The 27,112-nt window shown below is 53.8% G+C and overlaps 2 protein-coding genes across 5 annotated transcripts; both read left to right on the forward strand.

The window, feature by feature from the left end:
- On the forward strand, positions 1–12,336 carry LAD1 (ladinin 1). Its single transcript, XM_026101271.2, has 10 exons — positions 1–396; positions 4,119–4,259; positions 5,270–5,777; positions 6,388–6,531; positions 7,250–7,299; positions 8,249–8,321; positions 8,740–8,871; positions 9,287–9,376; positions 10,698–10,775; positions 11,172–12,336. The coding sequence occupies exons 1-10, from the start codon at positions 359–361 to the stop codon at positions 11,175–11,177; spliced, it is 1,260 nt and encodes a 419-aa protein (XP_025957056.2). The 5' UTR covers positions 1–358; the 3' UTR covers positions 11,178–12,336.
- Positions 12,337–16,875: 4,539 nt separating this feature from the next.
- On the forward strand, positions 16,876–27,112 carry TNNT2 (troponin T2, cardiac type). 4 transcript variants are annotated; one of them, XM_064498333.1, is made up of 14 exons: positions 16,876–17,016; positions 17,717–17,743; positions 18,641–18,697; positions 19,324–19,356; positions 20,031–20,066; positions 20,810–20,831; positions 21,846–21,906; positions 22,048–22,164; positions 22,553–22,630; positions 23,216–23,326; positions 23,883–23,992; positions 24,489–24,579; positions 25,370–25,410; positions 26,822–27,112. In XM_064498333.1, exons 1-14 carry the CDS (start codon positions 16,926–16,928, stop codon positions 26,868–26,870), a joined length of 924 nt encoding a protein of 307 aa, XP_064354403.1. In that variant the 5' UTR covers positions 16,876–16,925; the 3' UTR covers positions 26,871–27,112. The 4 variants fall into 4 exon arrangements, with proteins under 4 accessions (XP_064354403.1, XP_064354405.1, XP_064354404.1 ...); XM_064498335.1 differs by lacking the exon at positions 20,031–20,066; XM_064498334.1 differs by lacking the exon at positions 17,717–17,743 and having other exon boundaries at positions 16,877–17,016.

The raw sequence follows: 27,112 nt of genomic DNA on the forward strand, positions 1-27,112 counted from the left end.
GGGAGAGCTGGATGGATCAGACCCTGAGCCTGGGTCTCCATTCGAGCCGCGGCACGGGCAGCCGAGTGGTTTGCTTTTGCCTGGCACTCCTGGGCAGGGCGTCTTTTGCCCGGCGCTGCTAGCAGACAAATTACAGCCTTGCCTCTGTCAAGGTAGATAAGAGACCATGTGATGCAGCCTGGTGCTAAATGGGTTGCAGGCAGGGTAAAGGTGCACAGGGAAATAACCTTGCAGGGAGTTCCTCCTTCCTTGGTGCACAGAGTCTCTGGGCAGCGCAGATCCCTGTGGATTTGTGCACCAGTCGGCCTTGATGCCTGCGCAAGTTTTTGGATCTCTCTGAAACTCACGGAAAGGAGGAATGTCTTTTAACAGAAGGAACTGGTCTGATCTCTCCAGGTAGGTGCTGCGGTTTAATGCTTAACCCTTTCTACCGATGAGAGGTGGGCTCCAGGTGCAGCAAGCCTCGGGCAAGGGAGGGCGAGAGGTGTCGGGGAGGATGGGGGCAAGGGGCAGCCCTGGTGTCGGGGGGTTGCTCGTAAAGGCGGAGGTGGTGCCAGCCCGCCTGGGCACTCACTGCAGCTGGCGTTCCTCGTGCGTGGGCAAGATCGGAGGCAATCTTGTTTCTGCTGCTTGGAGAAGCTGAATGCTCATGCCTGCATGGGAAAACCACTGTGGAAATATGTCCTTGCCCCCTGCGTTGGATGCATTTCTGGTCTTCGGGGCTGGTCCCCCTCTCTCTGGGGTAGGAGGGGCGGGCCAGGCTTTCTCTGCCTGCATTGTGCCTGCAGGCTTGCTCTGGAGCTGCTGTGGGGTTTGGTGCTCGATCCGTGTCCATCCAGCCCCCTGCACGATGGGGGTATGGCTTGGCTGGGACTGCTCCACGCTGAGTAAGCCCTGATTCATCTGCAATCACTGCATGATCCCTGCAACCACTTGGCATTGACCGCACCATGTGGCCTTTCCTAAAAAGAGATTTTGGGTGACAGGGGTCAGGTCAGAGCTGATTCAGAAGTGTTGGTGGCTGCCAGGAAGCCTCCATGGTCTGGGGCTCTTTCCCAACCTGTCGCAGACCCGGGGAAAGTAACTTTGACCTTGGTTCCTCTCTGCACAGACAGGGAATGGTGGTTCAAACACAGCCACGTTCTTACACAAAACAAAACCAAAATCATACTTTGAGTTGGACACAGTGGCTTAGAGACTGAGTGTCCTGGCTGTGAGATAGGATGGCCATAAGGACCCCGAAACAGCTGTAATTTCGGCCAGTTTAATTGCTCATCTCAGTTGTCACCATGCTGGTAAGCCGCTCACCATGGTCAGCTAGGAAATGGGGATTAAGTGAGACCCCGTTGCACAGAGGCTGCCCAGTTCGTACCCTTGCCTTTGTCGCGGGCTGTCTGGGAGAAATCCAAAGAGCATCCAAAAGCCGTTCGGATCCATGTTGTCTGAGCCACGCTCTAACCCTGGACTAGCCTGAATGCAGGTCAAGCAGGGTCCAGCACTCAGGTTGTTTTACAACCCAGGAAGGCAGTTTCTGTTCTCTCATTAGATGGGACAACATTAACTAAAACGGCAGAAATGTCAAACATCTGAGCACTAATAATTAACAGGGCAGGAGGGGACAAGGTGGAGGGAGACTTACAAATCTTTTTTTATTCCTCAGTTTGATGTTAAAAAAGATAAGACAGTGAAAAATAAATCCCTCTTGGAAAAGAGGAGGATAGCATTGGCAAAACAAATCCACAGCCTAATGTGTGGATTACCTAATTACCAATAATGAGAAACTGCATGCTGATAATGCCAGGTTACATGCTACCTCTGAAGGAGCCAAATGAATTCAAGGCAGAAAAACCTCAGTTTCATTTTGGAAGAAGCCTATTCATGCAAAACAGAAAAGTAACTGGCTCTCAAGTAAACCAGTGTTAATGCGCTGTACTGTCATCGTATGAGACATGCAAACAGCACTTAGTGGAAGCAGCTGGATGTGTGCATCCGCACGCATGTGCTAATCCTTCCCAGTGGGAATTTGTGCGTGGCGTGATTGCCGCAGTGCGTCTTGCCGGGACATCGCAGTGTGCTGTGCAAATAAAGCCATGCTGCCTTTCAAACGAAGCTAAGCCGTATACAAATATTTACAGGCTAAGGCCCGCAGACGCAAGCAGATGTCAATAAAACCGCAAGGAGCTGAGCGGGGAGGTGTCTCCTGGCAGGGCGAGAGCAGGCCTGGGGCGCTAACAAAGTCCACTGAGTCCCTCAGGCTCTGGGACAGGTCCCCAGTCCAACCTTCTGCGTCATGGTCTCCTTGAGGCAAGACCTGACTCTGAGGACCGCCCTGGAGACCCTCTGGCAGCCAAGGCGGTGGGTCTGGGCACTGTCGGGGAGCAAGGGCTGCTTGGGCGAGTGGCGGTGAAGGGGATGAAGCTCCCCGGGAAGCAGCAGGAAGGGAGGGGAGGACACTCGGTGGCATTGCCCTTTCCCTTTCCCGAGGGGTCATGAGACGCTCTGCAGATACGTGCCAAACTTTCAGCTGGGACGTGCAACTTTCCCCCTTTGCTTTCCCTTCTGATTTCCTTATCCTTTCGCTCTTCCCCACCTCCATAGACCAGGAAGAACAGAAGCCGTGAACTGTTGCAGGAGGTAATGTGGTTTAATTTATGACTGAGATTTCATTACACAGTAACTTGTAACCATGCTGCGAGTCACCGTATCTACAGCGACATTAGTGGTACCGCAGGCCTGGGCCTGCTCTGACTTCCACATTCTTAAAAGTCAAATTCAAAGTAAACCTTGAGTTTGTGTGAGGCTGGAGTGCCAGCTCCGGACCCGAGACACCGTGATGGGTCAGATCCTGTGCAGGAAGGGCCTGCGGTCCAAGAGTGCACAAGACTCTGGCCACTTGGGCTGCTCAGGGTGCTGAGAGCTATGCTGGGACCCCTGCATGTGTTTGCAGCTCGTTCAGGAGTAGTGCCATGGATAAGTGAATAGCATCTGTTGTGAGAAGCTCAATCCACTCAGTAAAAATAGTGTCCAACATAGTTCATGCGTGGGCAGAAAGTGTGGGTGTGTCTTGCACAGAGAAAGGAAGGGAAAGCTGGTGTTTTCCAAATAACTTTTTATTTAATTTGACATTTTATCCAGAATAAGTTAGTTTGGCTTGTGCAAAACAAAATATTTAAAGATGACTCTTTAAAAATGATGACCAAACCTATCTTTTTGGTACAATTTGTGATTAAATGGTCTGTTAATCAAAGACGTCCTTTTGACTGAGAAGCCACATGGGGAGTAAGGGGAGCTCTGGCCATGCCTGTTTCCAGGCAGAGCTCCTTGGTGATGCTTACCTTGTTGGCCTCTGATGCTTTTGCATCTGAGGCTTTTTGCACAGTAAAAATTGCTGTGTGGTGATGTCACCCATTAAGAAACCTCCAAATTTGTGCTCCTGCACCCAGAAGTCATTCTGCTTCCAGCTGGCACCTCCAGCTGGGATGGCTGGAGCAGGGTGGATGATGGGAATGCAGTGCTGGAAGAGGAGGGATGACAAGTGCTGAGGACGGTCTGTGTCCAGTCATGCCTCACTCCAAGGACCTGCTCTGGACCCAGGCACTGGGGAGCTGCCACTCCTGGCTGGGAAAACACCATCCCTGTGACCCACAGTGGGGTTAAAATCCGCTGCTGCTAGCAGTTGCCTCTCCAGTTCATATGGCTGAGACCTGTGTGATGGCTCTGCAGTCCTGGCCTTGCTGAGTTACAGGTTAAATATCCTTCCACAGAAAGGCTTGCTTTATTTAGGAATTCCTTTCAAATGAATGCTCCTTCTGACAGAAGAAATTAGGAGTTGTTAAGTCAAGTGCTTGTGTTAGGAAATGCCTGCCTCAGCTGGGTGGAGTGAGAGAGCTTTGCAACACCTGGCTTGCATGGACGTGGTGATCTGTCCCTCTTCTCCAGCCCACTGCAAACCTGCTAGGGCAGGGCAGCCTCCCTCAATGCCTGGCCCCTTCCCTGATGGTGTGCTGCTGCCCAGGACGCAACAGTCTCCTTTCAACACGATTGAGTGGCATGAGGGCTGCAAGCTCCATGTCCAGGACACTGAACCTCACCGTGATGTTATGCTTCCTCCCAAACAGCCTGGCCAGGCAGAGAACCCTCGAGGATGAAGAAGAGCAGCAAAGGGAACGCCGGCGAAGAGGTCGGAATTTGCTGTCCTCTACATCAACGGAGGAAGACCCTCCTAGCACTTCGAAAGACGTCAGTTCTGCTCCCAGCAGGTGTGTGGGGTCCTGTTAGCATCAGCCTTGTGTGCGATGCTGCCTGCATGCAGCTTGCTGCCTCCTTTTTCCTGGCCAAAGTTACTGCAGTCAGTGAGAGTCTGTCTTCAGTGTGAGTGGGCTGAGTTGTGGGAAGAGCGGGGGATCCAAGGAGGCTTTTGAGGCAGACAGATGGGCTTCATAGGTAGACCAGAAGAAGAGGGGTGTGTTTCTGGTAGGCTCAAGCATGGGCCTCACATACAATCACACCCCACATCATGCCAAGGTGAGTGAGTGCTGAGGCTGAGCTCAGGTGTGGTGCTGGCCATGCCAAAGAGGCAGGGTGAGCAGGCGAGAGCAGACAGACTCCCATCTCCGCAGGGCAGGTGCGCCGAGCATGTAATGCCTGACTGGTTGCCCTCCTGTCCCCTATAAACCGTGCAGTGATGTTGCACACCCTGTGCTGAAGTGGGAAGGTGACCCAAGGGGTTTCCAGTTATGCTCCCAAAGTCCCTTGCTGCAAGGTGCTGGGATTTAGAGGTGTCCTGAGATCAGGCTCCCCTTACACAGCCTCACACACTCTCTAAATTGACACTGGAAGTATCTAATATTTAGATGGTTTTCACTGTCCACAGTGAGAATCATGCTCGAGAGGTGTTTCTGCAGACCAGGTGGAGTTAGGATGCTTGTGCTGGATAGGGGTTAGAAATGGCTGACACGGACAAGTGAGGTGGGAGGTGTCCCCCTTCTCTGGAGCCAGCACAGGCCAGCTATGTGGTGACCACAAAGTGGTGATGCAGGGGGGAGATGACGATTACTGCATCTCCTGCCCAGGTCTTGGAGACTGCATAGATGCAGCCTGTGTGACCCTGGAAAAATGTTGTGCCCTGTCCCAGCTTCAGTGCCTGTGTTTGCTGCTTTCCCAGACAACCTGCTGCTGCTCCAGGTTACCCCAACCCGCAGCATGACAGACCACCCTTTGGCACCGCAGCACGCTGAGGTTTGGTCTGCGCCTTGTCTCCGCTCTCTAGGCCTCAGACCCTGGCGCAGGCAGCGTCTCCGGAAGAAGTGGAAGAGCGTAAGCTCTCGGAGGTGCTGAAGACCCCAGAGGGGAGGCGGACAAGAACGCCAGTGGCAACCTCTGAAAAGCTGAGACAGGAGAAGGAGCAGGAGGAGGCAGGGGCGGCAGTGAGCCGTGGGGAGGCAGGGCTGCAGCGGCACGTGGGGCAGGAGGGTGTCCTGGCTGGAGAGCGGGGTCAAGACGCAGCCAAGGGCAGAGAGGCCCCGCCAGGAGACCGGTACCCGAAGGCTGCCTCAGAGAGGAAGGCGGTGGCAAGGGGACGGCTCCAGGACAGAGAGGGACGGGGCACGGGGACGCCGCAGGGGGACCAAGGGAGTGAGGTGGGGGAGCAGCGGCAGCAGGCAGTGCAGGAGCAGAGGGGCTGCCGGCTCCGCGAAGTGAAGATCCTGCCTGGAGGAGGAAGCCGCAGCACGGAGGAGAAGACGGTCTCGCTGGTGACCTTGTCTCCTGGCCAGCAGGTGAGCAGGACTTGGAAAGCAGGCGATGCTTGTGGCTCCCCACCACGAGTGAACCCTTTCCTGCTTTCCAGCCCTAGCAGCGGGGGAGAAAGAGGTGACTGGTGTGAAGTCCCGGGTGCTGGAAGGAGAACAGAAAGAGAGTCCAAAGTACCAGGAAGGAAAACCAATCTGTGGGCATTTGGGGAATGCGTTCTTGATATCCGACACTGGATGGCTTCACGGTGTCACGGGCCAAACAGCATCACTACAGGGCAGGGGAAAGGTGTGCATTGCCCGTGTGGATAGTCAGAGTGTGTCCATCCCCCGACCGCACTTCATCTGGAAGAAAGATGAAGCGGTATCAGGGACGGGGTCCCGCTGCCTACCTCCTTTCCCCGTTGCATGTGCTATTCAGATGACCTTCTCAGGGAAGCCTCTATCAGTTTCCCTCAGGGTTTGGCTGAAGAGGGGGTTGGGGTTTTACCTATCTAACTGAGACAGAGAAGGTTTGGAGGATCAGCATCTCGTACACCTGCCTCCAAACCAGTTCCTCCCCTGACTGCTCAGATCTCTGGGCCTGAACCTTCTTTGCACACTCTACGTGGGTACATCACGTCTGCATTTTGCTTAGCATCCACCCAGGAGTACTCCGAAGGAAGTAACACAGCGGACCCCCCGCCAGGATGAACCTGCAGAAAAGTCAGATGCTTCTCCAGCTCGTGTCACCTATAGCAGCTCCATCAGACGAAGCAGCCCAAGAACTGTCTCCTTCCGGGTAAGAGCTAAAGCAAGTGGGGGAAAGACTCCCATTATGTCAGAGAAGGATAGTGGCAGCCTTCAGCTCTTATTAGCAAGGAAGCGTTGCTTTGATCTCTAGCAGAGATCTTGCAGAGCTTGTTCCCAAAAGTGAATTCACAGTCCATCCTGGATCTGGGCATTGCAGCTCTTCTTGAGTCTTTCCTGTTTCCCTTCTTCTTGTCTGACTCAGATACGTGTGACTCTGAACAAGGTCATGTTCATACATATTGTGCTGCCATGGAAGCTTGTGGGTAATACTGAGAAAACAAGGCTCTTCTTGTCCTCAGACTTCCCAAAGAATCACAGGAATCATCATCTGCCCTCTGGCATTTCTATCTTCTCTGAGAATGCAGGATAAAAATAAAATCCATCACTCCTCCTGTTCCTTATTACATACCTGAGAATATCTTCAGTTCTAGTCAAACAAAAGGTCTCTGGAATTAACTGCTTGGAGAGGCTGGGAAGAGTTTTGTTGAGACCCTCTCTTTTATGGCTTAACTGACTTTCATGATACTTTTTTGGGTGTAAAACTGTGAGCACCACAAAATATCTTCAGTCTGGACAGCTTTAATACAAGTTTTATTGCGGATGAAAATGGAGCTTGCCTGGAAATAGGGGAGCTGACCCACTTTCTCCCATGTTTTTCTTCTGGGAGCAAGAATTGCTTCAGTATCTCCTTTTCTTCTGTCTTCCAGGTGATCTCAAGAAAAGAGAGAGAAGAAAACCAAAGCCCTCTCACGAGGAGGTCAGAACCTTTGTTCAAATTGCTCTGGTCTTCCTGGGAAGGGATTGTCATCCCTTGTTTCCAAAGGGAGGAGGAGGGGACGGGACCGGGTACCATCCTAGTGAGTGCCCCGGAGAAGGTCTGCTGGACATCGGCCCCCATGGTGCCTGGCTGACCGGGCAGTGATGCTTGGTGTGGGAGCAGAGCACAGACCAGTGTCCACTGTACAGACTGCAACCACAGAGGATCTCCCAGCTTGTACTCGAGGTCTCTTGGTTGATACAGTTTCTGATCGGTGCTTGCACCTGCACTGTTAGGAGCAGTCGAGTGTTCAGAGCAGTGCAGCTCCACAACAGGGTCCCATCCTTGCAGATATTTAAAACCCAGCTGTACAAGGCCCAGAGCAACCTGATCTGGCTTTGGAATTGGCCATGCATTGAGCAGGAGGTCGGACCAGACACCTTTGGAGGTTGCTTTCAGCCTAAACCTTTCTCTGATTCTGGAGCCCAGATCAAGTGACCCTCCACACCTCTGTGGCAAAGTTTGGACTGCTGGCTTAAAACCTCTTGAAGAACTGAGGGTTCAGGTCTGAATGCTGTAAGCAGGATGCTCTCTCCCACCTCAGAGTGTGTGGCAGGGGAGCAAGGCTTTACTGGCTGTGAGCAAAACTCTCCAGACCTGTGTGAGGTTGAGGATACAGCTCAGACATGGTGGTGATGAAGACTGGGTAAACAGGGGAGCTAAAAACTATGTTGCAGAATATAGTGTGGGTCCTAGTAAGGTGGTGAGACCCAGAGATCTCTGTCACTGGCAGGGAAGCAGCTGCCTTGGCTCACTTGGGAACACGCATGTGAGGAGAGCCTGGGTTGGACTACGTCTGCTCCTGACAAGTTGAGTCCCCCAGGACCATGGGCTGAGTCACAGGGGACCTTGGGGGCTGTATTTAACTCTCTCCCCTCTTTTTTTCCAGTGCGAGTCTGAGGATCCCAGGAAACAGCACCACTATTGAGGAGAAACTGGAAAAGTACACCTCAGCTGTGCAGGTACCGAAATCTCTCCTTTACAGCTGGACTGATGTGGGAGGGATGCACGAGGAGAGGAGAGGGGTTGCCTGGAGCCAAGCGGGTAAAGAGAGAGATGGTGGCTGAGGCAAAGAACCGGAGCTGATGGAGCTGAGGAAGACTGTCCCAGCCAAAAAAAGTGCTCTGCCTCAGTGTTTTAGGAGCAGGAGGCAGATATCACTTGGAGAGGGTAGCGAGGATGGTGCATGGTCCTGCTGCGGGGAGCAAAGGGGCAACCCCATGAATATGTCGATGTGCTTGGAGGAGACCCCACGCTACCCCAACAAGCTTGGGAGTGAGTGAGATGCAGGACTTTGCTTGTTGACAGGAGTATGAGTCTCCCCAGGGGAGACTGCCTGGGTGCAGCACAACTCCTGCTAACACCCGTCTTTCCTCCTAGCGATCAGAGGTGATGAAATCTTCTCTGACTGTTCAGAAGAGCCTCATGCTGTCCTCGGAGGGGGTGGCAAGCAAGCGCAACTTCTTTGAGACGAGCGCTCCTGCCAAGGCTGAGCCCCTCACTGTCAGGAAGGTAAGGCCAGGAGCTGCCTAAGTGAGGACCTTCCTGCATGTCCTCGCCACAGCAGGGTCCTGTGTCATGGCAAGCACCAGCTCTTTGGGCAAAACCTCTCCTGTTTGGATAGCCAATGCACAGCCCAGCGGGCTGCTGTTCAGGGCTGTCCACACGCAGCCAAGGTTGGGAACTAGGAGCCTTTTGCACAGTGCTGGGGAGGGCTGGGCTCGGGCACTGCCACTGAAACTGCATTTTGGCAGCATGTGGGTTAATGCTCATGCTCTGGTATTTGAGAAGCTCGGATCTGGATTAGGTGTAGGCTGGTCTCTGTTGCAGCTCTGCTCAGACTCCCTATGCCCTGGGCACTGTCCTGGGCTGCGTTCGTGCGAAGGGAGGCCTGGTGCTCTAACCCTGGTTCCTCTCTGTGCCACAGGACAACGTGAAGGTCCCGGGATCGGTGACATCCCGCATTAATCTGTGGATCAGCAGAGCTCAGGAGCCCAGCAAGGAGGAAAAGAGCAAGGTACCATCTTGTGCTGACATCTTGGGGTAGAGCCGTGGCAGGGCAGGTCCCTGTATCTAGGAGCAGCAGGGGAAGCCCAGGCCATGGGGAAGCTGGCCTGGTTAGACTGCCCAGAGTCGTCCTCATTGAAAGGTCTGAGGGGAGCTTTGCCAGGGTTGCAGCCTCCTCCTTAGAGCAGGGCAGCTGCCTGTTACTGTTCTGCCTGTTACTCAGCTGGTTCAGGTGTTGCAGGACCACCACAGGGAGATGTCAGGGCTCTGCTTGTTGCCGTTCTCTGATCCTGAGCCAGAAGAGCCTGAGGCAGCTGCCCCCAGCCCTTGGTAGGGTAAGGAGGGAGCGTGCCGCGGTCCAGGTACCGTCCGTGTTCATCTCCCAGGGCATGGGGAGGGCGGTGGGGCCCAGCCCTGCGGCCAGAAGGAGAGATCACCCCACTGAGAGCCCTGCTCTGCTGGTGACTGGAGGACTAGCTCCAACCTGAAGGCCCCTGGAACTGAGGGAGATGAGCTGTGTGCTCGGCACTTTGGCAGTGGGCTCAGCAAGACCTGGGGATTTGTGTGTGCATCGAGAGGCCCTGATGTGTAAGGGGCCTGGAATGATCTGCAAAGCCTTCCTGTGCAGATCCCAACCCCCAAAAGTAGTGTTTCCAGCATCCGTGGGGTGCAAAGTGCTCAGCTGAGAGGAGTCAGTGCTGCTAGGGCTGTTCTAGGCACATAGACTCAGCATGAGGGAGACAGGAGACCCTCTGGACTCAAGGTAATTTTCTGTGCTTGGAAAGGAGAGATTCAGCATGGGCTCTAGCCCTTGCAGTGCAGGGCAGAGGTCACCCTTTAAAAGGACGTGTTGCTTTTGCCACCCGTTGTAGCACAGAGTGTCCTGCAGGCATCTGGGTACAGATTCCAGGAGGGGCAGCTCCAGCCCAGCCCTGCGACTGGTGAAGGCAAGCCCAGGCACTCCCAGTGCTGAAGTGCAGAGATCAGGACTGCCCAAACGTGCCCATACTAGGAAGCTGTGTTGGCTCTGTGTCTGCTAGGAAATTGTTCACTCCCAGGGTCACTCCTGGGCAAAGCTTGCAGCTCCTTTATGGGTTCTTCCTACAGTAATGCCCTGCCACCATCCATCTCTGTGGGTTGGAGCTGTGCTTTGGTTTTGAGGAAACAGATGTATCAGGGGCAGGAGCTCAAGACTGGCTGACTTTACCTGGAGCACTTGTGCTTCAAGGGATGCTGAGGTCCAGAGGTCTGGTTCAGGTCAGACTAAGGCAATCCTGCACCTGATGCACGGGAAAAACCACTTGTGCCACTTACGACTCTCCTACTTGCAGGACACCAGGAAAATAAACAGCCTGACAAAGCATGAAGTCTGGGTAAAGCAGCCGAAAGACTCCTCTGGGGATACCAAGGTACATGTGAAGCTGCTCTGAAAACTGGTGCATCCATTGAGCTAGGGACACAGCCAGGACCTGCTCATCAGTGCAGAACCTTCAGGGCAGGCGTGGGAGTACTGAGCTCACCTGGGTGCAGGAGGGAGAGGGGTCGTGTGGGATGATATGACCCAGCACATCCAGGACCCCACATCTCATGGGAGAGTCAGCAGGAGGGGGGGAACTGGAGGCAGCTGTAATGGTGGGAAGGGGTCTGGTCCAGGAGAGGAAGGGAAATGGCATGTGTTGTGATTTAAGGGATGCCTGTCAGCCCCAACTCTTGTCTGGGGCATATACAATCCTGGTTAAAGCAGCTGCCTTTAGGGGATTGCAGCTTCAGGCCCAGACTCACTGAGCTTTTGGTTTCTTTTCCAGCTGTAACAATATAAGATGATCTGGGAAAATGTCTTTTGCTCTGAAGAACAAAGCCTGGCCCCACCTAATCATCCAGCAGCCCACTGCTATGAGAGTCCCCTGCACGCCGTGTGTGGGGTGGATCCCAGGGGTGGCCAGGGTCCCCTGCTTGTGGGCTGGGAAGGAAGAAGGCTAGAAGACTATTCCTGTGCCTCCCATCTTCACTAGCTGTCTGTCTGGGAATATCCAGTCCTTGAGCCCCCTTACAGATGCTGAAGGCAGAGTCCTGTCTCATTTCCCCACAACACTTCGGTGTTTTGCTCCTAGTCCTCAATTGTGCCCCACAACTGGGCTTGCAAAGTGTGAAGTCTATGTTTCCCTTGCAGCTAGGTCCTGATGGTGGGTGAGAGGCTGCCTGGCCAGGGGAGTTACAGCTGCCTGCCTGCAGACCGTGTCAATTCCTACTGCCCGTCCCCGCCCGGCACGGTGGCAGGCTCATGTGGGGTGTGATGGAGGAACAGCCAGATGAAACCTCCCTCCCAGGCTGTGACTGCTGGAGGGGACGCAGCCACAGATGAATGACTTTGTAAAGTCGCAAATGCACTGGCTTGGCTCAGAGATGCCTCATGGAGGACAGGTAGACCTGAGGGCCCTGGTGCTTCCCTCCAGCAGCAGTTCAGCAGGAGAGGGGGGCTTGCCCTCCTCCCTCCTACCCCTTTCGTTTCCTGCCCCCTACAAGCAGTGAACCCTTTCACTTAGTGTTATGGGGAGGGTGGAATGGCCATGACCCTATTTATGGGTCCCGTCCCGTCCCGTCCCCTGCAAACCTCATCATCCCTCTCACCACTTCTCATGAACCATTTATCCTTGGCTACAGAGACCCAAAGTTACCTGGTTCCTGCCTCTGTGCTCTCTGGCCTGCCAAGCCCGCCTGGGACACCCGCCTTCAGGGGACACGAGGTGTTCTCCTGAGCCCAGCTTTAGGATGCTGTGAGGAGTCCATGAAACGATGCTCAGGTCCTTGCAAGGGGGCCAGGCCATGTGCCTCTAGCAACCACTGCAGTGTCTGAATTCGGTGTGGGACTCTACTGCTCACCCTAAATCTGATTTTGCTTGTTAAGCTTCGGAGAGGACCTGGTTTTCTCCATTCCTTTTTTTTTTTTCTAATAAAAATGACTCTTTTTAAGATGCTCCTGGTTGGTGTGCTCCAGGTGTGGGAACAGGAATGGTTTGCTTCCCTTCCTCTGGCAAGAGGCAAAGGTAGAAACCAGCTGGGTTGGTTTCGGTGCTGTGCAGACCAAGCAGCAGCAGGATGTCTCAGCCGCCTGCCTGGCAAACCCGAGACAGACGTGCCCTGGGGGCTCCTGAGAAAACCAGCCTGGCTTAGCATCCAGCTTTGTGTGACCCATGCCTCCGTGTTAGAGCTTCTTGGGCCCAGCGCAGATGCTGAGCGAGCCGGTGCCGGGAGTTAGCTGGTGGCTGAGCTGCGGCAGAGGGTCCAGACGTCTGCTTGTGGGAGTGCTCGCTTATCAGCGTCCCCAGCCCCAGAAAGTGACAGCTGGCTGGCTTGTGTCAGCCCCTCGGGCACTTGCGTATCTCGGTCCGGCGGGTTTAAAATAGCAAATCTCTGAGGCCACACAATAGCTTGGGCTTATATGGGCTCCTGGGGGGAAGAGGGCGCTGTGGAGGGGGCCATGGCTGTGGCTGCCAAAATAGCAGCTCGCAAGTGTTGCATTCCTCGCTGGGCGCCGGGCGCATTCCTCCCGGCGCTGCCCGCCCGGGGGTGGGCTCTGGAGCCCCCTTAAAGCCTCCTGCCTCCAAGGAGCATTTCTCAGACGCCTGCCAGCTCCCGCCGGGCTCCGCGGGATCTCACCTGGACCCTGTGGGAGAGGTAAGGCGCCAGGCTGGGGAAGCGTGTCAGCTCGTGCCAAAAGCTGCTCGGTCTCTGCTGTAAAAGTGCAGTCACTGAACACCTGAAAGGGATTTGGCTTGGAGCCCCTGGCCCTGTCCAGCTGCTTCCACTTGGATGACCGTCCTCCTGCCACAGAGGCATTTCTCCAGATAAAGCATCAGGACCCTCCGCAGTGGGTTTGTGTTTGCAGTGCATCTGGCTCCATTCGAGTTACCCCTGGTTCACGCCAAGGTGGCCGAGGAGGATCCTGGCTGCCATGGTGCTGGGGACACCCGATAAAGGTCCCTGTCCCCGCGTCTTCGGGTGGGATAAGGTGGATGCGATGAGCGTGTCAGTGACTGGTGGCCAGCGTGGCCCTCGGCTCCCTGGCAGGCAGCGGGGTGGATGAGAGGCAGGAGGTCTGCGGGCACGGCCCGACCCGGCCACGCGTGAAAGCAGCGACGTGCCCAGCGCTGGCGTGAACGCTGTGACACCGGAGTTCAGGATCTGGGTAGCATGGAGGGAGGCAGGAGCTGTTCACTGTGGGGGTTAACCCATCCCCAGAGGTGTGAGCAGCCAGCCCTGTGCTAGCAGAGTGGGGGATGTGGATGAGGGGGAGGAATATTTACATTATTCAACCCACAGCTGATAATGGGAGATTACTTGCCATCAGTAATGTTTGCTCTGTAACTCTGTAATATATCTGCTCAGTTCTCTTACTTCCTTCAAAACAAGTTTTCAAAGCTGTTACGAAAAGATTTAGCCTGTTTCTAGGATGGATAAATAATTCTGGGAGCCACTTTCCGGTATAACATTAGCTTTCCTCATGTATCTCCTTAACAGTCCTGTATTTTGCTGCTGTGTGTCAGTGATTGCTCTGTGGGGATCTGGTGATACATGAAAGGGGATGTGAAGGGAAGTGTAGAAACATGTTTTCACAAATGCGTGTTTGTACTGTGGAGGGAATCTCCACTCTTGTGCCATGACAGGATCACATCAAGTCTTGAGTGCTTAGAACCAAGACTCAGGTCTGTTACAGGGAAGGGAAAGGCTGGAACAAGGATGGCAAACGCAGGTGGAGAACTCGAGGCGGACGGGAATGAATCCTGACATCATTTGTCTCCAGAAAGTGTTGTCTGAGTCATTGCTCTGAAGCGAGATCTGACAGAGCTCTGTGAGCTACACAGTGTGCAAAGGCACTAATATTGTAATGCATCTTTTCTGTGCCTGCGGATTCCCGTTGTGGATTCAGGCAGTCAGCATCTTTAGTAAGTGATCATGAAGCCTGTCCCACCCATCACGAGTAATAAATACTGAACAGATGCAGCCAGGACCAGTTGCTCCCAGACATCCGATAAGAGGAGATGTGAAGCAGAGCTGCTCCGGGAACAGGTGGTTTAGCACATGGAAGTTATTTCTAGAACTGCCTTAAACTGTCCTGCTGCATCTTAACTTTGCCTAGGTTTGGCATGAATGTGAGCGGTGGCGAGACTGTGCAGAGGCGTTGGCCAGTGCTCAGAAATGGTCTGCTGAGCCAGCAACTGGGAGCTGATGGGAGGGCTGGCCTGCACAAAGCTGGTGGTGCAGCATCGGGGGGAAGCTGGACAGAGGCAGAAGGATGAACAGACACCGTGTTGGAGTCCTCCTGAACATTGCTGGGAAGGACACAGAGGTGCTGGGAAGGGGAGCGTGGCCATTCCTATCTTTCTAGCTGCACTCCTGAAAAGAATTATTAGCCCTACTGCTGCATCAGGCTGTGAGTGATTCCCGCTTTATCTAAATCTGGAGTGATTTAACAGCTTCTGTTAAATCAGCTTCTGTTACCAGCTCTGTCTCTTTTCCCGGATATTTTGTGATGCTGTTGTAAGGTTGGACCTCATCTTCAGTAAATGCCATGCTGGATCCTAGGATTTGGAAAGAATTAAATTCTGAGTAGATTTAGGTGTGCCCTTGCTTAACACAAAGCCCAGAGGGAATGGAGGAAAGAGGATTTAGCGTGACTGAGGTCTTACTAAAAGCTGTAACTGTCATTTCTGTGGCATTTTGTGGCTGAAGAGCCTGCAAGGTGCATTCCTGTCCTTGCAGAAGAGGAAGTGAAGGTATGGGAGGGAGTCATAACTAATCCAGTGTCCTTCAGCAGCTCAGCATCAGAGCCAAGAACAGGATAAAGATGCTACTGCAGAGCCCAGATCACTCTTTCCAGAGAGCTCTCTGCTCTCAGAGGGCTGGACCGGAGGGTTTTACTGAGATCTCATGTTGTTGCTTTTTCAGGGCTGTAAATTTAAGATAACAGGGCGTCCCTGCAAGTCCCTATATCCCAACAAAGCTAAGAATACACTGGAAGCAAAACAAGCAGAACTTTATAATTGGGTTCTTTTCCCATGCCCTGAGCAAACACAACACCCCGAGATCACTCTGGTGAGGAGTGCTACGTGTCCCGGACACAGCTCCTGACCAGAGTTATCAGTGTTGCAGGAGGCAGTGCCTAATCTCCTGGTTCTTATTTGAGGTGAGCTGTGATCCTAGGACAGGAGGGGAGGGAAAGGGGGCCTTATCTCAGCTGAGATATGGCAGCCCACAGCCTGGCTGGGGACGGCTCACAGCTGGCAGCAGGGAACGCGTTGGAGAGGCACAGCATCTCTGTGCCCGTGTCTCTGCTGCTGAAGGACAGGCTGGGATTGTCCTTATCTCAGCTCCTAACATTCGCTCTTTCCAATCTGCCTTGAATTCTGCTAGATAACCAAGCATGTCAGATTCTGAAGAGATCGTCGAAGAATATGAACAGTAAGTGCCATGTTTTTAAACACCTTTTTTTCCTCCTTATTCCTGCCTTTCCACAGGGTTGCAGCATTCCTTGTAGGTGCTGTTCACAGTGCATCGGCTCTGGTTTTCACTCCACCTCCCTTGGAGCAGGCATCCCTTGTGAAAGCACTGTGGGAGCCTTTCCTGTGCCCATCTGCACCACTGCTGTGGCAGTGCTGAGATCCTCAGCAGTGGCAGAGGTGTTTTGCGTTAGGAGCTGTATGAACATGAACATGGCAAGGGGGCAGTCCATGCACTAAAAATGATGCCGTCTAAATTGGTGAGACAAAGCTGGGAAAAGGACAGGTTCATCATTCTGTTGCTGATGAGGGTCCTAGTGCCAGAGCATCCCACCATGAGGCCTGAGTTTGGGAGCAGTGAGGGCTGCTGGGACACGGAGCATGAGAGGGCACTGTGCGCACCGCGGGGAGAAGGAGCTCCACATCCGAGCTGTGTGGCTACAGGGGCCAGCCTGAACAAAGCTCCTGATTTTCTCATCTGCCAGCCCCAAAAGTAGATTTGAATCTTTTGCCTGCATTTGAATGCCCCCACAGCCTCCCATGCCTCAGCAATGGGTCTGTCCCCTCGTGCCTGGTATTCCCTGTGCACGCTTGAGGAGAGACGGTGCAACTTACCCAAAGTCAGGAAAGGAGTCTGGGGCAAAGGCAGGACACAAGATACCTGTGTCTAGAGTTGCAGGCCATGGTCACTTGATCCTCTCAAGAAGTTAATGCTGCAAAACAGTGTTGTGCTCTGACCAATGTAGAAGTGTAAGTCAAGCATTTCAGCTCCTAACATCCTAGCTTGTAGGATGATCTAGGTCTTTTCCTGTCCCCACTGTCACATTACTGCATGCAGCACACCTATCTGCCACATTTTCATTGCCTGTTTCTACGAAAAAGGGGAACCACTCGTGAGGGAATTTCAAATTCCCCTTTGGACTATTGATTGACACGTGCATCTCATTGCAGCTGATTAATTTAACTTAGTGGGTCAATTTAACTTTGCATCATGTTTTGCAGGGAGCAGGAAGGTAAGAGGATGTGGAACATCTACAGTCACATGGAGACTGAAACTGAGAAATGATCAGAGCAACTTCAATAACTTGCGCCTTCTTTCCCTTCTCTCTCTCCTGCGCACATGTGCTCTGTGAAGAGGAATACGTTGAAGAAGGTAAGTGTTTCACTGGCAGTTACAAGGACCAAGAGACTGTTGCTGTTGGTTCAGTCTTTTGCTTGAGTGGTTTGTGGTGGTAAGTTCCTTGACTGCAATGGGTAAATCATGACCACAAAAAGCCTATGAAACCATGCTCCAGATGGTTCCCATGATGTTTCGGGTGGAGAAAAACTAGTCCAAATTTTCTCAAGACCTCTTTTATCAGAGAAAGCCCTTGACTCAAAACCCAGACCTGAACAGGGAAGAGGGGGTGGAAATGCTGGACTCAGATTTTTGCAGCTCACTGCTGAGTGCAACAGCGATGAAAGCACAGTAACCTGCCTAAAGCTGGAGCCTCAGCTGAATTTATACTAATTATGCTCAAGCATAAGCTTCAAACTGCTTCAGTCCAATGAAGAAGCAAACTTCGCGGTGCATTCAGCAGCTCTGGCACTTTGGCTGGGCTGCGCACGCTGAGCTGGGGTTGCACTGTGGGCCTTGCTGAGGAAAGCTCTTACTGCTTCAGAGCCCTGCAAGATGGCCGGGGCTACTGCACAGCAAAATGTCCTGAATGTTAAAAGCAAAAAAACAGCACAAGAGAGAAATCAATGCAGTACTAGAGTCTTCATCTCATTGCTCACCATAGCTAGACCCCACAGCTTTATGGCATTTGACTAACCTCTCCGCTTATTCCTTTCACTCCTCCCTGGCTGAGAAGAGGAAGAATGGATAGAGGAAGAAGACGGTAGTTATTACACCTTTCTTTACTTCATCTCTCTGCTGCTGTTGTAAATATGTTGTGAGTTGTCATGTCCTTTTGCCTTTCCCTGGTTGGGAAATGGTTTCCTTTCATTCTTCCACTTCTCTGTGTTGCTTGTTGCACTCCCCTCTTCATGCCATGCTGTGCTATGCATATCTGCTTCAGATTCTGTTCTGATTTCTACTTTCCGTCCATGGAGCAAATGGGCCCATGGTTTGTTGCTTTCTTTCTTTTTCTTTCTCTTGGGCTATGGGACTACATATCCTTCAGGGCCTCCCAGGTCCTGTAGGTCCCAGCGTCGCTCTGACTCTGATGGAAGACTCTTGTGGGGATATTGCTCCCTCCAGTGGAAAAGATGCTCCATCAGCTACATAAATAAGACCGAGACCGCTGAAGGCACCTTCTCTAATGCCGGCTGGGCTTGCTCTTTGCTCGGTACAGGAGAGCAATAGAAATCACTCCCACCCTGCCCTGGGGTCTGAGGAGGAGGGTATTTTGACTTAGTATCTCTGTATAGTGGGGATTTCTGCAAGAGCAGCCCTGGATGGTGCCTGGTCCTTTCATTCTGCATTGCCTGAGAGTGTGCCAGTGCAGAGGCGCACATACGGTAGGAGAGGGAGTGAGGACTAACCAGAAGGTGGATATAAATTCTTTTTTTTCCCCCTACCTAAGCACATAGACCAGCCCACGAGTAAATGTTAGAGCGAAGTCCTTTGCTTTCTGACCTGCCTCTTCTTTTTCTCCTGTGGCTACCTCTCCTTCTGAGCCTCTCTCCTGGGTTTGCCAGTGGCTGGCTCAGTGCAGCAGGCTGTCCTGTTATTTGGGTCTGTAGAGTTGGAGGGAGCTCCAGCTGTGGGACTCACACTGCCTGTTATCCCACAGATCCAGAGGAACAGGTAGAGGAAGTGGAAGAGGAAACCGAAGAAACCAAGGCAGAAGGTGCGTGGTGGCTTCCACGGCTCAGCTGGCTCCAGCCAGCTGCTCTGTTTTGGTGTGGTGCCGGCTCTCCCCCTTGTGCTGCAGAGCACGGGTTGAGATGCCCCAGTGTTGCTTGTGACAACAAGTCGACATCAGACCCAGCTTTGCTTTCCCCCTTATCTGTGGTTTTCCATAAATGGGTGACAAAACTGAGCTGTTCTTTTCTGATCTTACCACATGCTGAGACCTTTGGGTGCACAAGCATGAGGATAACAGCATTTTCTGCTGGTTGTTGACCTGTTTCCAAAATGTTGGTGTCTAGCACACTGAAACAGTGCCAAGAAAGAGTTAAGCCTGTACCACGAAGAGGTCACTTTTGCCTCAAACTGGTAAATCCACTGGTGGTGTCATGCTTTGATGTGTCTCACCATCCAAAGAGCTCTGGACTTCATGAGACCTCTTCGGGGTAGACTGGATTGTCTCATGTATGTCCCTGATCTGAAAACTCTTGTGGGGCAGGATCAGATCTGATGTGGAAAACATGGTGGGGAAGGCAGGGAGCTGGGATCCTTCCATGCTGGATGGGGATGCAGTTGTACTTATCTGTGGATGCTCTGATTGTATTCTCCCTGTTGCTTTTGAAACAGAACAAGAAGATGAAAATAAAGCATCAGGAGAAGGTAAAGCAGGAGTGGAGAAGGGACCATTTTTGGCCATTTCACTCCTGATCCCAAACCCACGAGATGCTAGCCCCTTATCATAGGGATTTTCAGTGTCAAATTCAGCTGCTGATGATAATAGAGAACCTGAGGTAAATGCAGTAGAGATGCCCTTGGCCCCATCTTTTGCCAGTGCTGGAGGGAAACAGGAGGCCTGCAGGAGGCAAGAGTCATAGCTTTGTGCTGTCTAGGTAAGAAATTCACCCAAAATAAAGAAGGAAAGGGCAGCGCTTCTACTTTTCCAGCCTGAGTTCTTGCAAGGTGTGTCTATGTTCCTTCTGAGGGGTTTCGGGGTGCTTTCAGCCTGTTTGGGGGAAAGCAAGACCCATAAGGGATCTGCTCTAGCCTCACTCATCCTGGAGCCCCTCAGTCCTCCTGCCCAGCCTCCTCAGGGCCTCGGTGAGGCCAGCTCTTCCCCGGCACCTCAATTTGTGGTCCTGGCACCTGGGTTGCCTCCCACAGCAAACGTGCAGATCTTCTCCAAGGCCCTGGACTCCTTGATGGGTTTTCAGGTGGGAATAAGCATGGTCGTGGGGCAGAGTGGAGCAGCCTGGCTGAACCACCCCGCTGCCGTGCTGGGGCTGGATGGACAGCAGGGCTGGGCTCCTGGAGCCAAAGCACCATGTTTTCCACAGGTGGAGAGGGGGACAGAGAGCAGGAACCTGGGGAAGGTGAAGTATCCATCCTCATTCCTGGTGGGGAGGGGGGAGAGGGAGTGTCCCTACACCTATGTAAGGAGGTACCGGCCACTGTCAGGCTCACCATCCATCACCTAGGTCCTCTCTTTGGTCTGGCACCTCCCCTGGAGGACAGCTGAGAAAGGAGAGCTCAGCTGGAACAGGGCAGGAGCAACCAAATGCAGGCTGGTGTCACTGTTGTGCTCTGCCTGGGGCTGATCCCTGACGGATCACGTGTCCCAGGATCACTGCGCTTTTCACCTGCAGTGGGGACAGCCATGTCCTGGAAAGGAGGCTGGCAGAGAGACCGAGCAAGCCGCTGGCGTGCTGGGATGCTCACGCACATTGCCTCAAGCTGGACCCGTGCTCGCAGTAGGCTGGCTTACCTGGATGGAGCAGGCAGCTGGGAACCTGAAAAAGAGTGGGCACAGCCTGGGGAATCCTGCTGCCGGGTGGGATGGGGCCTCTCCATCAGGTGCCTTGCAATATTGCCTGTTCTTGGGAGAGAGGATGCTCTGAACACCCCTCAGCCCAGTGGGTGTCTCAGAATTTGGCACATTTCTCATTGCTGGAAACCTCCGTATGTGCCTGTCTGCTGGAGGGTGATCTGTCACACAGCCTGTGCTGCTGGAAAGAGGCAGCTTGGCTCAGTTTTATGGGCTTTGGGTTGAGGTGTGAAAGCAAATGCCTCTGTTCCACTAATGTTCTCTTTCTGTTTGGTTCCTGTGGACTTGCAGGTGAATTGAAGCCAAAGCCAAAGTAAGTGTTGGTGCATTTTGTCCGGTTCCAGGTGTGAATTAGGAGTTGTCTGATGCCAGGCTAGAGGCACCATGTGTTGCGCTTAGTACCATGTAGTTGAGATCTGTAAAGGATGTGGGATACTAAGCCTCAGAAGCATGAAAGTAGAGAGGAACTGGGACATAGGTAGAAAAAGGGAGAGGAACAGATAGACGAACAGGGAATATGAAGGGAATCCTGAGGATGGGTCATGACTGGCACTTGTGAAGCATTTTATGTGTTTGTTGGAGGAGGTCCAACCATCATCTGGCTTTGTAGCTGGAAAACATTTGTGTGCTCCTCCATGCAGCCTGGGGTACACAGTCCTTGGCATAGCCAAGGTCTCTCCTGCCCGTTATACTCCCAGACATGACTGGAGTGGGGCAGGGCTTTGCAGAAGCACCAGCATTTCTGGGACAGGACCACCTGCCTGAAGAAAAGGTGCCACAAGCCATTCCCAGGAACCTAGATGTCCTCACAGAGCACCCAGATGCTGCAGTTTGGGAGGCAGATCTATCCTCAGCTGTGATCTCCTCATACCTTGGCATCTTTATGTGCCCCTACTGGGGGTCTCCTGCCCTCCCCCAATCCTGTAGGGGATGAGAGGATGGGTACCAGTGTCGTGTGTCAGGTTATGCTGGAGCATAGCGTTCCTCCATACCCTTTTGGGTGAGCAGTATGGGTGGCTGCCAGCCCTGGGGCGCCTGGCAAAGGGACGTGGCCAACCAACTTGCCTGCTGCTTGCAGAGTTATTCCAGCCATGCAGGCACCTTGGAGTGCTTCCCGGGAATGACAGAAGTCTTCCTCCCAGGCTGTCCAGCTGGCAGCCTCTAGCTAGCAGCATTACACTTCACTGTCCTCAAAACATGCTCATTCTGCATCCCTGGGGGCTGTGAAGTTCAGAGATCTGGGCTGGCTGGATCAGTGCACAGACAAAAAGCCCATCCTGCCCCAGGTCATCTGGCTCACTGTCCTCCTGCTAACCTTCAATTGCAGGCTCTTCATGCCAAACCTGGTGCCCCCTAAAATCCCAGATGGGGAGAGAGTGGATTTTGATGTGAGTAGTACGCCCTGCGTCCACCCTATGGGGTGTTCCTCTCTTACCCTTCCTCCACACCATGCCCGGCAGCCCTTGCAGCTCCCAGAGGGTTTTACTTGTGTGAATGTCACAGTCACCGCTTTTCTCTGTCTGGGACAGGATATCCACCGCAAGCGCATGGAGAAGGATCTGAATGAACTGCAGGCCCTCATCGAAGCCCACTTTGAGAGCAGGAAGAAGGAGGAAGAGGAGCTGATCTCCCTCAAAGACAGGATTGTATGTTCGCAGCCCTGTCCCTTTATCACTATTGCCACCCTCTCCCCACCCCAGTGGGCAAAGAGGCACGATCTTTTCCCCACAGTCCTGACAGCAAGACCTGAGGCCTCCTGTGACCCCACAAGAGATGGCCTGAGGTCTGAGCCAGGTCTTTGTGTCCCAGTGCCTGGAAATTCCCTTATGTGGCTAATGCAATGCTGTAGGCCTACCCCAGAGGCACCTTCCATGGTGGACTCCAGTCCATGCACTCCCCTGGAAGAAGTGGGAGCAGGAGATCTGCCCTTGGGGCTCACAGAGCCCAGGCTTTTGGAGTTAGAGATGTGTTCCTAGGGACAAAGAGGATGCAAATTCCCTGGCATGCCCAGGCCAATGTCCCTTCCTTCCACAGGAACAACGACGAGCGGAGAGAGCAGAGCAGCAGCGGATTCGCAGTGAGAGGGAGAAGGAGCGCCAAGCCCGCATGGCTGTGAGTTTCTCTCCTGGGGCCAGGGAGGATTGATTGTACCGCTGAGGCTGGCTTTGCCCTTCACCAGCCCTCTCTGGAGCAGCTGCCATTCCCTGTTCCTGTGCTGTGGCAATGCTCCCTCGCTGAGCATCTCTGTGCATCCAGCCCCGCTGCAGCAGCTCCTCCAGCATCCCCAGGGCTTGCTCTGGCCAGCCACTTTGCATAGCCACGGCCTGTGCTGAGGAGAGCGGGACCGTGTAAGCAACCATGAGGGAGACCGAAATCCACTGCAGAAGCAGCAGTAATGTGCCAGCATCGCTCTGAGCCCGGGGTTCGGGAGTGGGGTCACACAAGGGCTGCTCCAGCTGCAGCAGCAGTCTCTGAGCACAGGAATGGGCTCCTCAGCTTGGGGACTGGCACCCTGCAGTTTTGGTCAGTGTTATTAGTCTGCCAATGCATGCAGCCTGCTCAAGCCTTCCTCCCCATGCCTGGCCTAGCAGCACAAGTCCAGCCACGGAGCACAAGCTGTCAGGTTGCGTGCAAGCCAGAACCCCTGTCTGTGAGGTGTCTGCCCATCCTCTCCTGATCCACTTCTAATCCTGGCAGGAAGAGAAAGCTCGCAAAGAGGAAGAGGAGGCCAGAAAGAGGGCTGAAGAGGAAGCCCGGAAGAAGAAAGCTTTCTCCAACATGCTGCATTTTGGAGGCTACATGCAGAAGGTTTGATTCTGCCCTGGGAGGTGGGGGGGGAGGCTATATGAAGCTGCTGGTGCCCTCAGGAAGGGGTCAGCTGTGGACTGGCCTCACGATGCTGCACTTACTCAGCTCTCTCACTCCTGGTGGACAGTGCTTTCTATAAGCTGAAAAAGGCAAGATGCTGCAGCGAGGTCACAGCAGTGGTCAGAAGGCCAAATTGAGTTTAGAGCCCTGCTTTGCAGATGCCAGCCAAGGCCACACGCTAGGGGAGCCCAGCTTTGCTCCCAGGGACAGGGAAGAGGTTCAAAGGGGGCAGGGGAAAGCAAGAGTGGGCAGAAAGGTGGCTTGCTAAAGGGCCAGATGTGTTGTGGGGGGGTGTCTTGTCCAGCGTTGGCAAAATTTCCTTGAAGAACTCATGTGCTTCTCATGTCCCAAAAGCAGAGGGCACTGGAGGGCAAAGCAAGGGATGGACTTTGGAGTATACCCAGGGATGGGCAGGGGAAGCTGGGGCTGGGCGGGGGGGGGAAGAGGAACGACTGGGCAGATATTCTTCCTCGTGATCGACTGCTGGTTTCCTCAGACAGAGAAAAAGGGTGGGAAGAAGCAAACAGAGCGGGAGAAGAAGAAGAAGATCCTCAGTGAGCGGCGGAAGCCCCTGAACATTGACCACCTCAACGAAGACAAGCTAAGGTGAGGATGGGCTCCAGGCGGGGCATCCAGGACAGGGCCCACCTGCTCCAACTCCCACCTCCTGGACCACGGCCCAGGGGCCTGGGTGGGCTGCCCTGGGCTCGCGGTTTGGACCACAGAGTGATGACACAGCTGGGCGATGGGCCACAAGATCCCAGCCAGGGCATTGTCACCCGTGGCTCTGTAGGGCCACCGCCGCGGGGCTGCTGCTGGCAGTGCTGGCCGTCAGAGGGAGCCACACTCACACGCGTGGGACACGTGTGTCCCCTGTGTGTCCTGACCTCACCCGCGGCTCAGCACACGTGTGGGACTGGCATTACCTCCTTGCCAACACCTCCCTGCCTGGTCAGGGAGCCTGAAGAAAGACCCGTCCTGGGGGAGAAGGCGAGATGGTTCATGCCGTGGAGGGGGTGGCATCCCTGCCCTGTGCCCCTGCAGTGACCTCCTAGGTGCCATGTCCCTTCTTTGCACTCATGCCAGTTGGCTATTCCCACAGAGACAAGGCCAAGGAGCTGTGGCAAAGCATCCGTGATCTGGAGGCTGAGAAATTTGACCTGCAGGAAAAGTTCAAGCGGCAGAAATATGAGGTGAGCTGCAAAGCCATCCCTGAGCTTGCCCTTTCTATGCCTGTCTCGTCCGTCTGTTTGCTTCCCTGTTTGGGAGACGAGGTGGGTTGTTTGGCTGATGGTGCTGTCGCAGGAAAGCTGACTGCATTAGGAAAAAGGCCCTGTGCTTTCCTTGGGGAGGGGGTAGCAAATGCCTGAGAGGCTCTGCACCATCAAGAAGTGAGCCACATTGGCCTCTCTTTTGGATATGACCCAGGATCGAACCCAACCTTCCCAAAATTCAGCCCCAGCAGTTGCCAGCCATGTGCCCCACATTCTGGCAAGGTTGAGCACAAAGCTGTGAAATGTCGGAGGGTGACTGGGAGCCTCAGGGGTGAGGAAATGATCTTCGTTCAACCCCTGCCCTGTAAAGCCAGGGCTCATAGCTTGTGAGATGGGCTGTGTGGTGGCCTGGTGGGTTCCCAGCTCCTGGGGACACATGCCCTCACACTGTGGTGGTCTTCCCACTGCATTGATTCACTGTACTGCATTTACCTTAAATAAGCAGTACTCTAGTAGTCTGCTACTCTAGTACTCAGCTCCGCCTCAGGCCCAGCTTCATCCATGGCAGTGCCTGAGGCTCCACGTCCTGGCTTCGACCCAGCAGTAATGGACGGGGCTCATGGCTGCCCTATGTGCTGAATCCTCTGCAGCCAAAAAGAACTGCTAGGGAAGGGAAAGAGCAGTGGTCCACCTTCACCCCAGTCCCTGTCCCCTGCCGGACATGAGGCATCCTGCCAGGCCTCACCTTCCACCTGTGTTTCTCTTGCAGATCAACGTTCTCCGAAACCGAGTTAGCGATCACCAGAAGGTGTAAGTAACTGGGCAGGCCAAGCGTCCTTCCTCCCATCTTCCTGCTCTTCCACATGCCCTGCTCTGCTTGTCACAGTTCCCTCCCTGTGTTTATTCTGGTGTCTGTCACTCTCGCAGACCCTCCTGCTTTTCTTCCTGCCCCTGGTCCCACCGGCACCTGCTGTTCATGGACCTGCAGGTCTGGTCCAGCAGCCTTGGTCCACGCTGCTCTGCTCCCTTTGAGGCCCCTGTTGCCTCCCACCTCCATCAGCTTCTCCCTTCAGGTCTTGGCTAGGGATGAATCCCATGCAGAGATCTCTGAGTCTCTGCATGAGGCTCTGGCGTGGAGCCCTGTGTCCTTTAGAGGACTTGCCAGCCTGCAGCAGTCCCCATCCCTGCATAGGCGGTGGCTCTGCCCGGTATCTCAGAGAAGACACTGCAGTTCCTACCTTGCATGGGAAGGGAAATCTCTTGGGCTGACGGAGCAGCGCAGCTCTGCAAGGAGGGGGAACCTGTCTCTGTGTCCCTTGCACAGGATTCGGGGACCCTTCAAAGCCTTCCCGGGTCAGATGTTGTTATTTAACCCCCCCACCCTCGGGAGCACCACACTGCTCTCACCACCCTATCCTGCCCCGTCCTCTCGGATGAGATGTGCTTAGCCTGCACTGCGTGCCAGTTAGCGGTTTCTCTCCTGCTTACACCAAGTCTCTCTTCTTTTCTGCCCTACCATGGCCTGTTCCTGCAGTAAAGGGTGAGTACAGGCATTTCATGAGTGCTGTGTGTCTCCCACTGCAAGCGAGCTGCATGGACACGCAGGGCTGAAACGAAGTTAGAAGTAGGGCTGAGGGGAGGAGGCAATCCTGGTGATCGGCAGGCAGAGCAGGGTCGGTGACTCTTGGGATAAGATGTCTGGCCAGAAATGTTCTTCACCAACCACCTGAGCCTCCTCCTCCTCCTCTCTGCTAACCTATATACAGAGAGCAGCTGTTCCCGTGGTGCTGGTTAAGGAGAGTGGTGTAGTGGGCAGCGGGTCTTGGCTAACACTCTCACAGCTTCTGGTTCTTGAGAGAGAGATTGTGCCGTTGTTATTATCCCTCTGTAGCCGGAGATCTGAATCCTTCATTTCTTCGCTGAAGGATTCTTGGGAGGGAGGAACAGGGGAAAGGAATCAGGGATATTTGGAAACACCTGGTGCATGAGCTTGCTCCCATACAATCCTAAAGCACAGTCTGATCTGGGTCCCAAGGCCTGACCTGAGGAAGATGCTACTGAAGACCTTCTTCCCTGATGGGCAGTGAGCATCAACCAGAGACAGACCGGGCCCATGAGACCCTTTGCAGGGATTCCAGTTCTCCTCAGATGGAGCCCGCCTCTTCTCTCCTTTCACATTCACTAATGCCTTTCTGCACATGCTTTTCTGCTTCCCTTCCAGGTCAAAGGCTGCCCGTGGGAAGACCATGGTGGGTGGCCGGTGGAAATAGGTGACTTAGAAGGCAAAGGTGAGGCTCAGCCATGGAGAGGCATGTTACCTTTTGGTCAACCAGCTGGTTTCCCTAGGTCATGGAGCCTGCATCCATCTCTCCCCTGCTGTAACACTGCATAGTGCTCACAAGGACCTTGCTGCTGGCGCACCACTGTCTGGGTGGGCAGATCCTTTGCGAGGTGCTGTTTCTCATTTCCACACCCCCAGATGATGTTGTGTCTGTAAATAAAGAGAACGGTG

The sequence above is a fragment of the Dromaius novaehollandiae genome, chromosome 27 (assembly GCF_036370855.1).
Source record: "Dromaius novaehollandiae isolate bDroNov1 chromosome 27, bDroNov1.hap1, whole genome shotgun sequence".
Taxonomy (NCBI): domain Eukaryota; kingdom Metazoa; phylum Chordata; class Aves; order Casuariiformes; family Dromaiidae; genus Dromaius; species Dromaius novaehollandiae.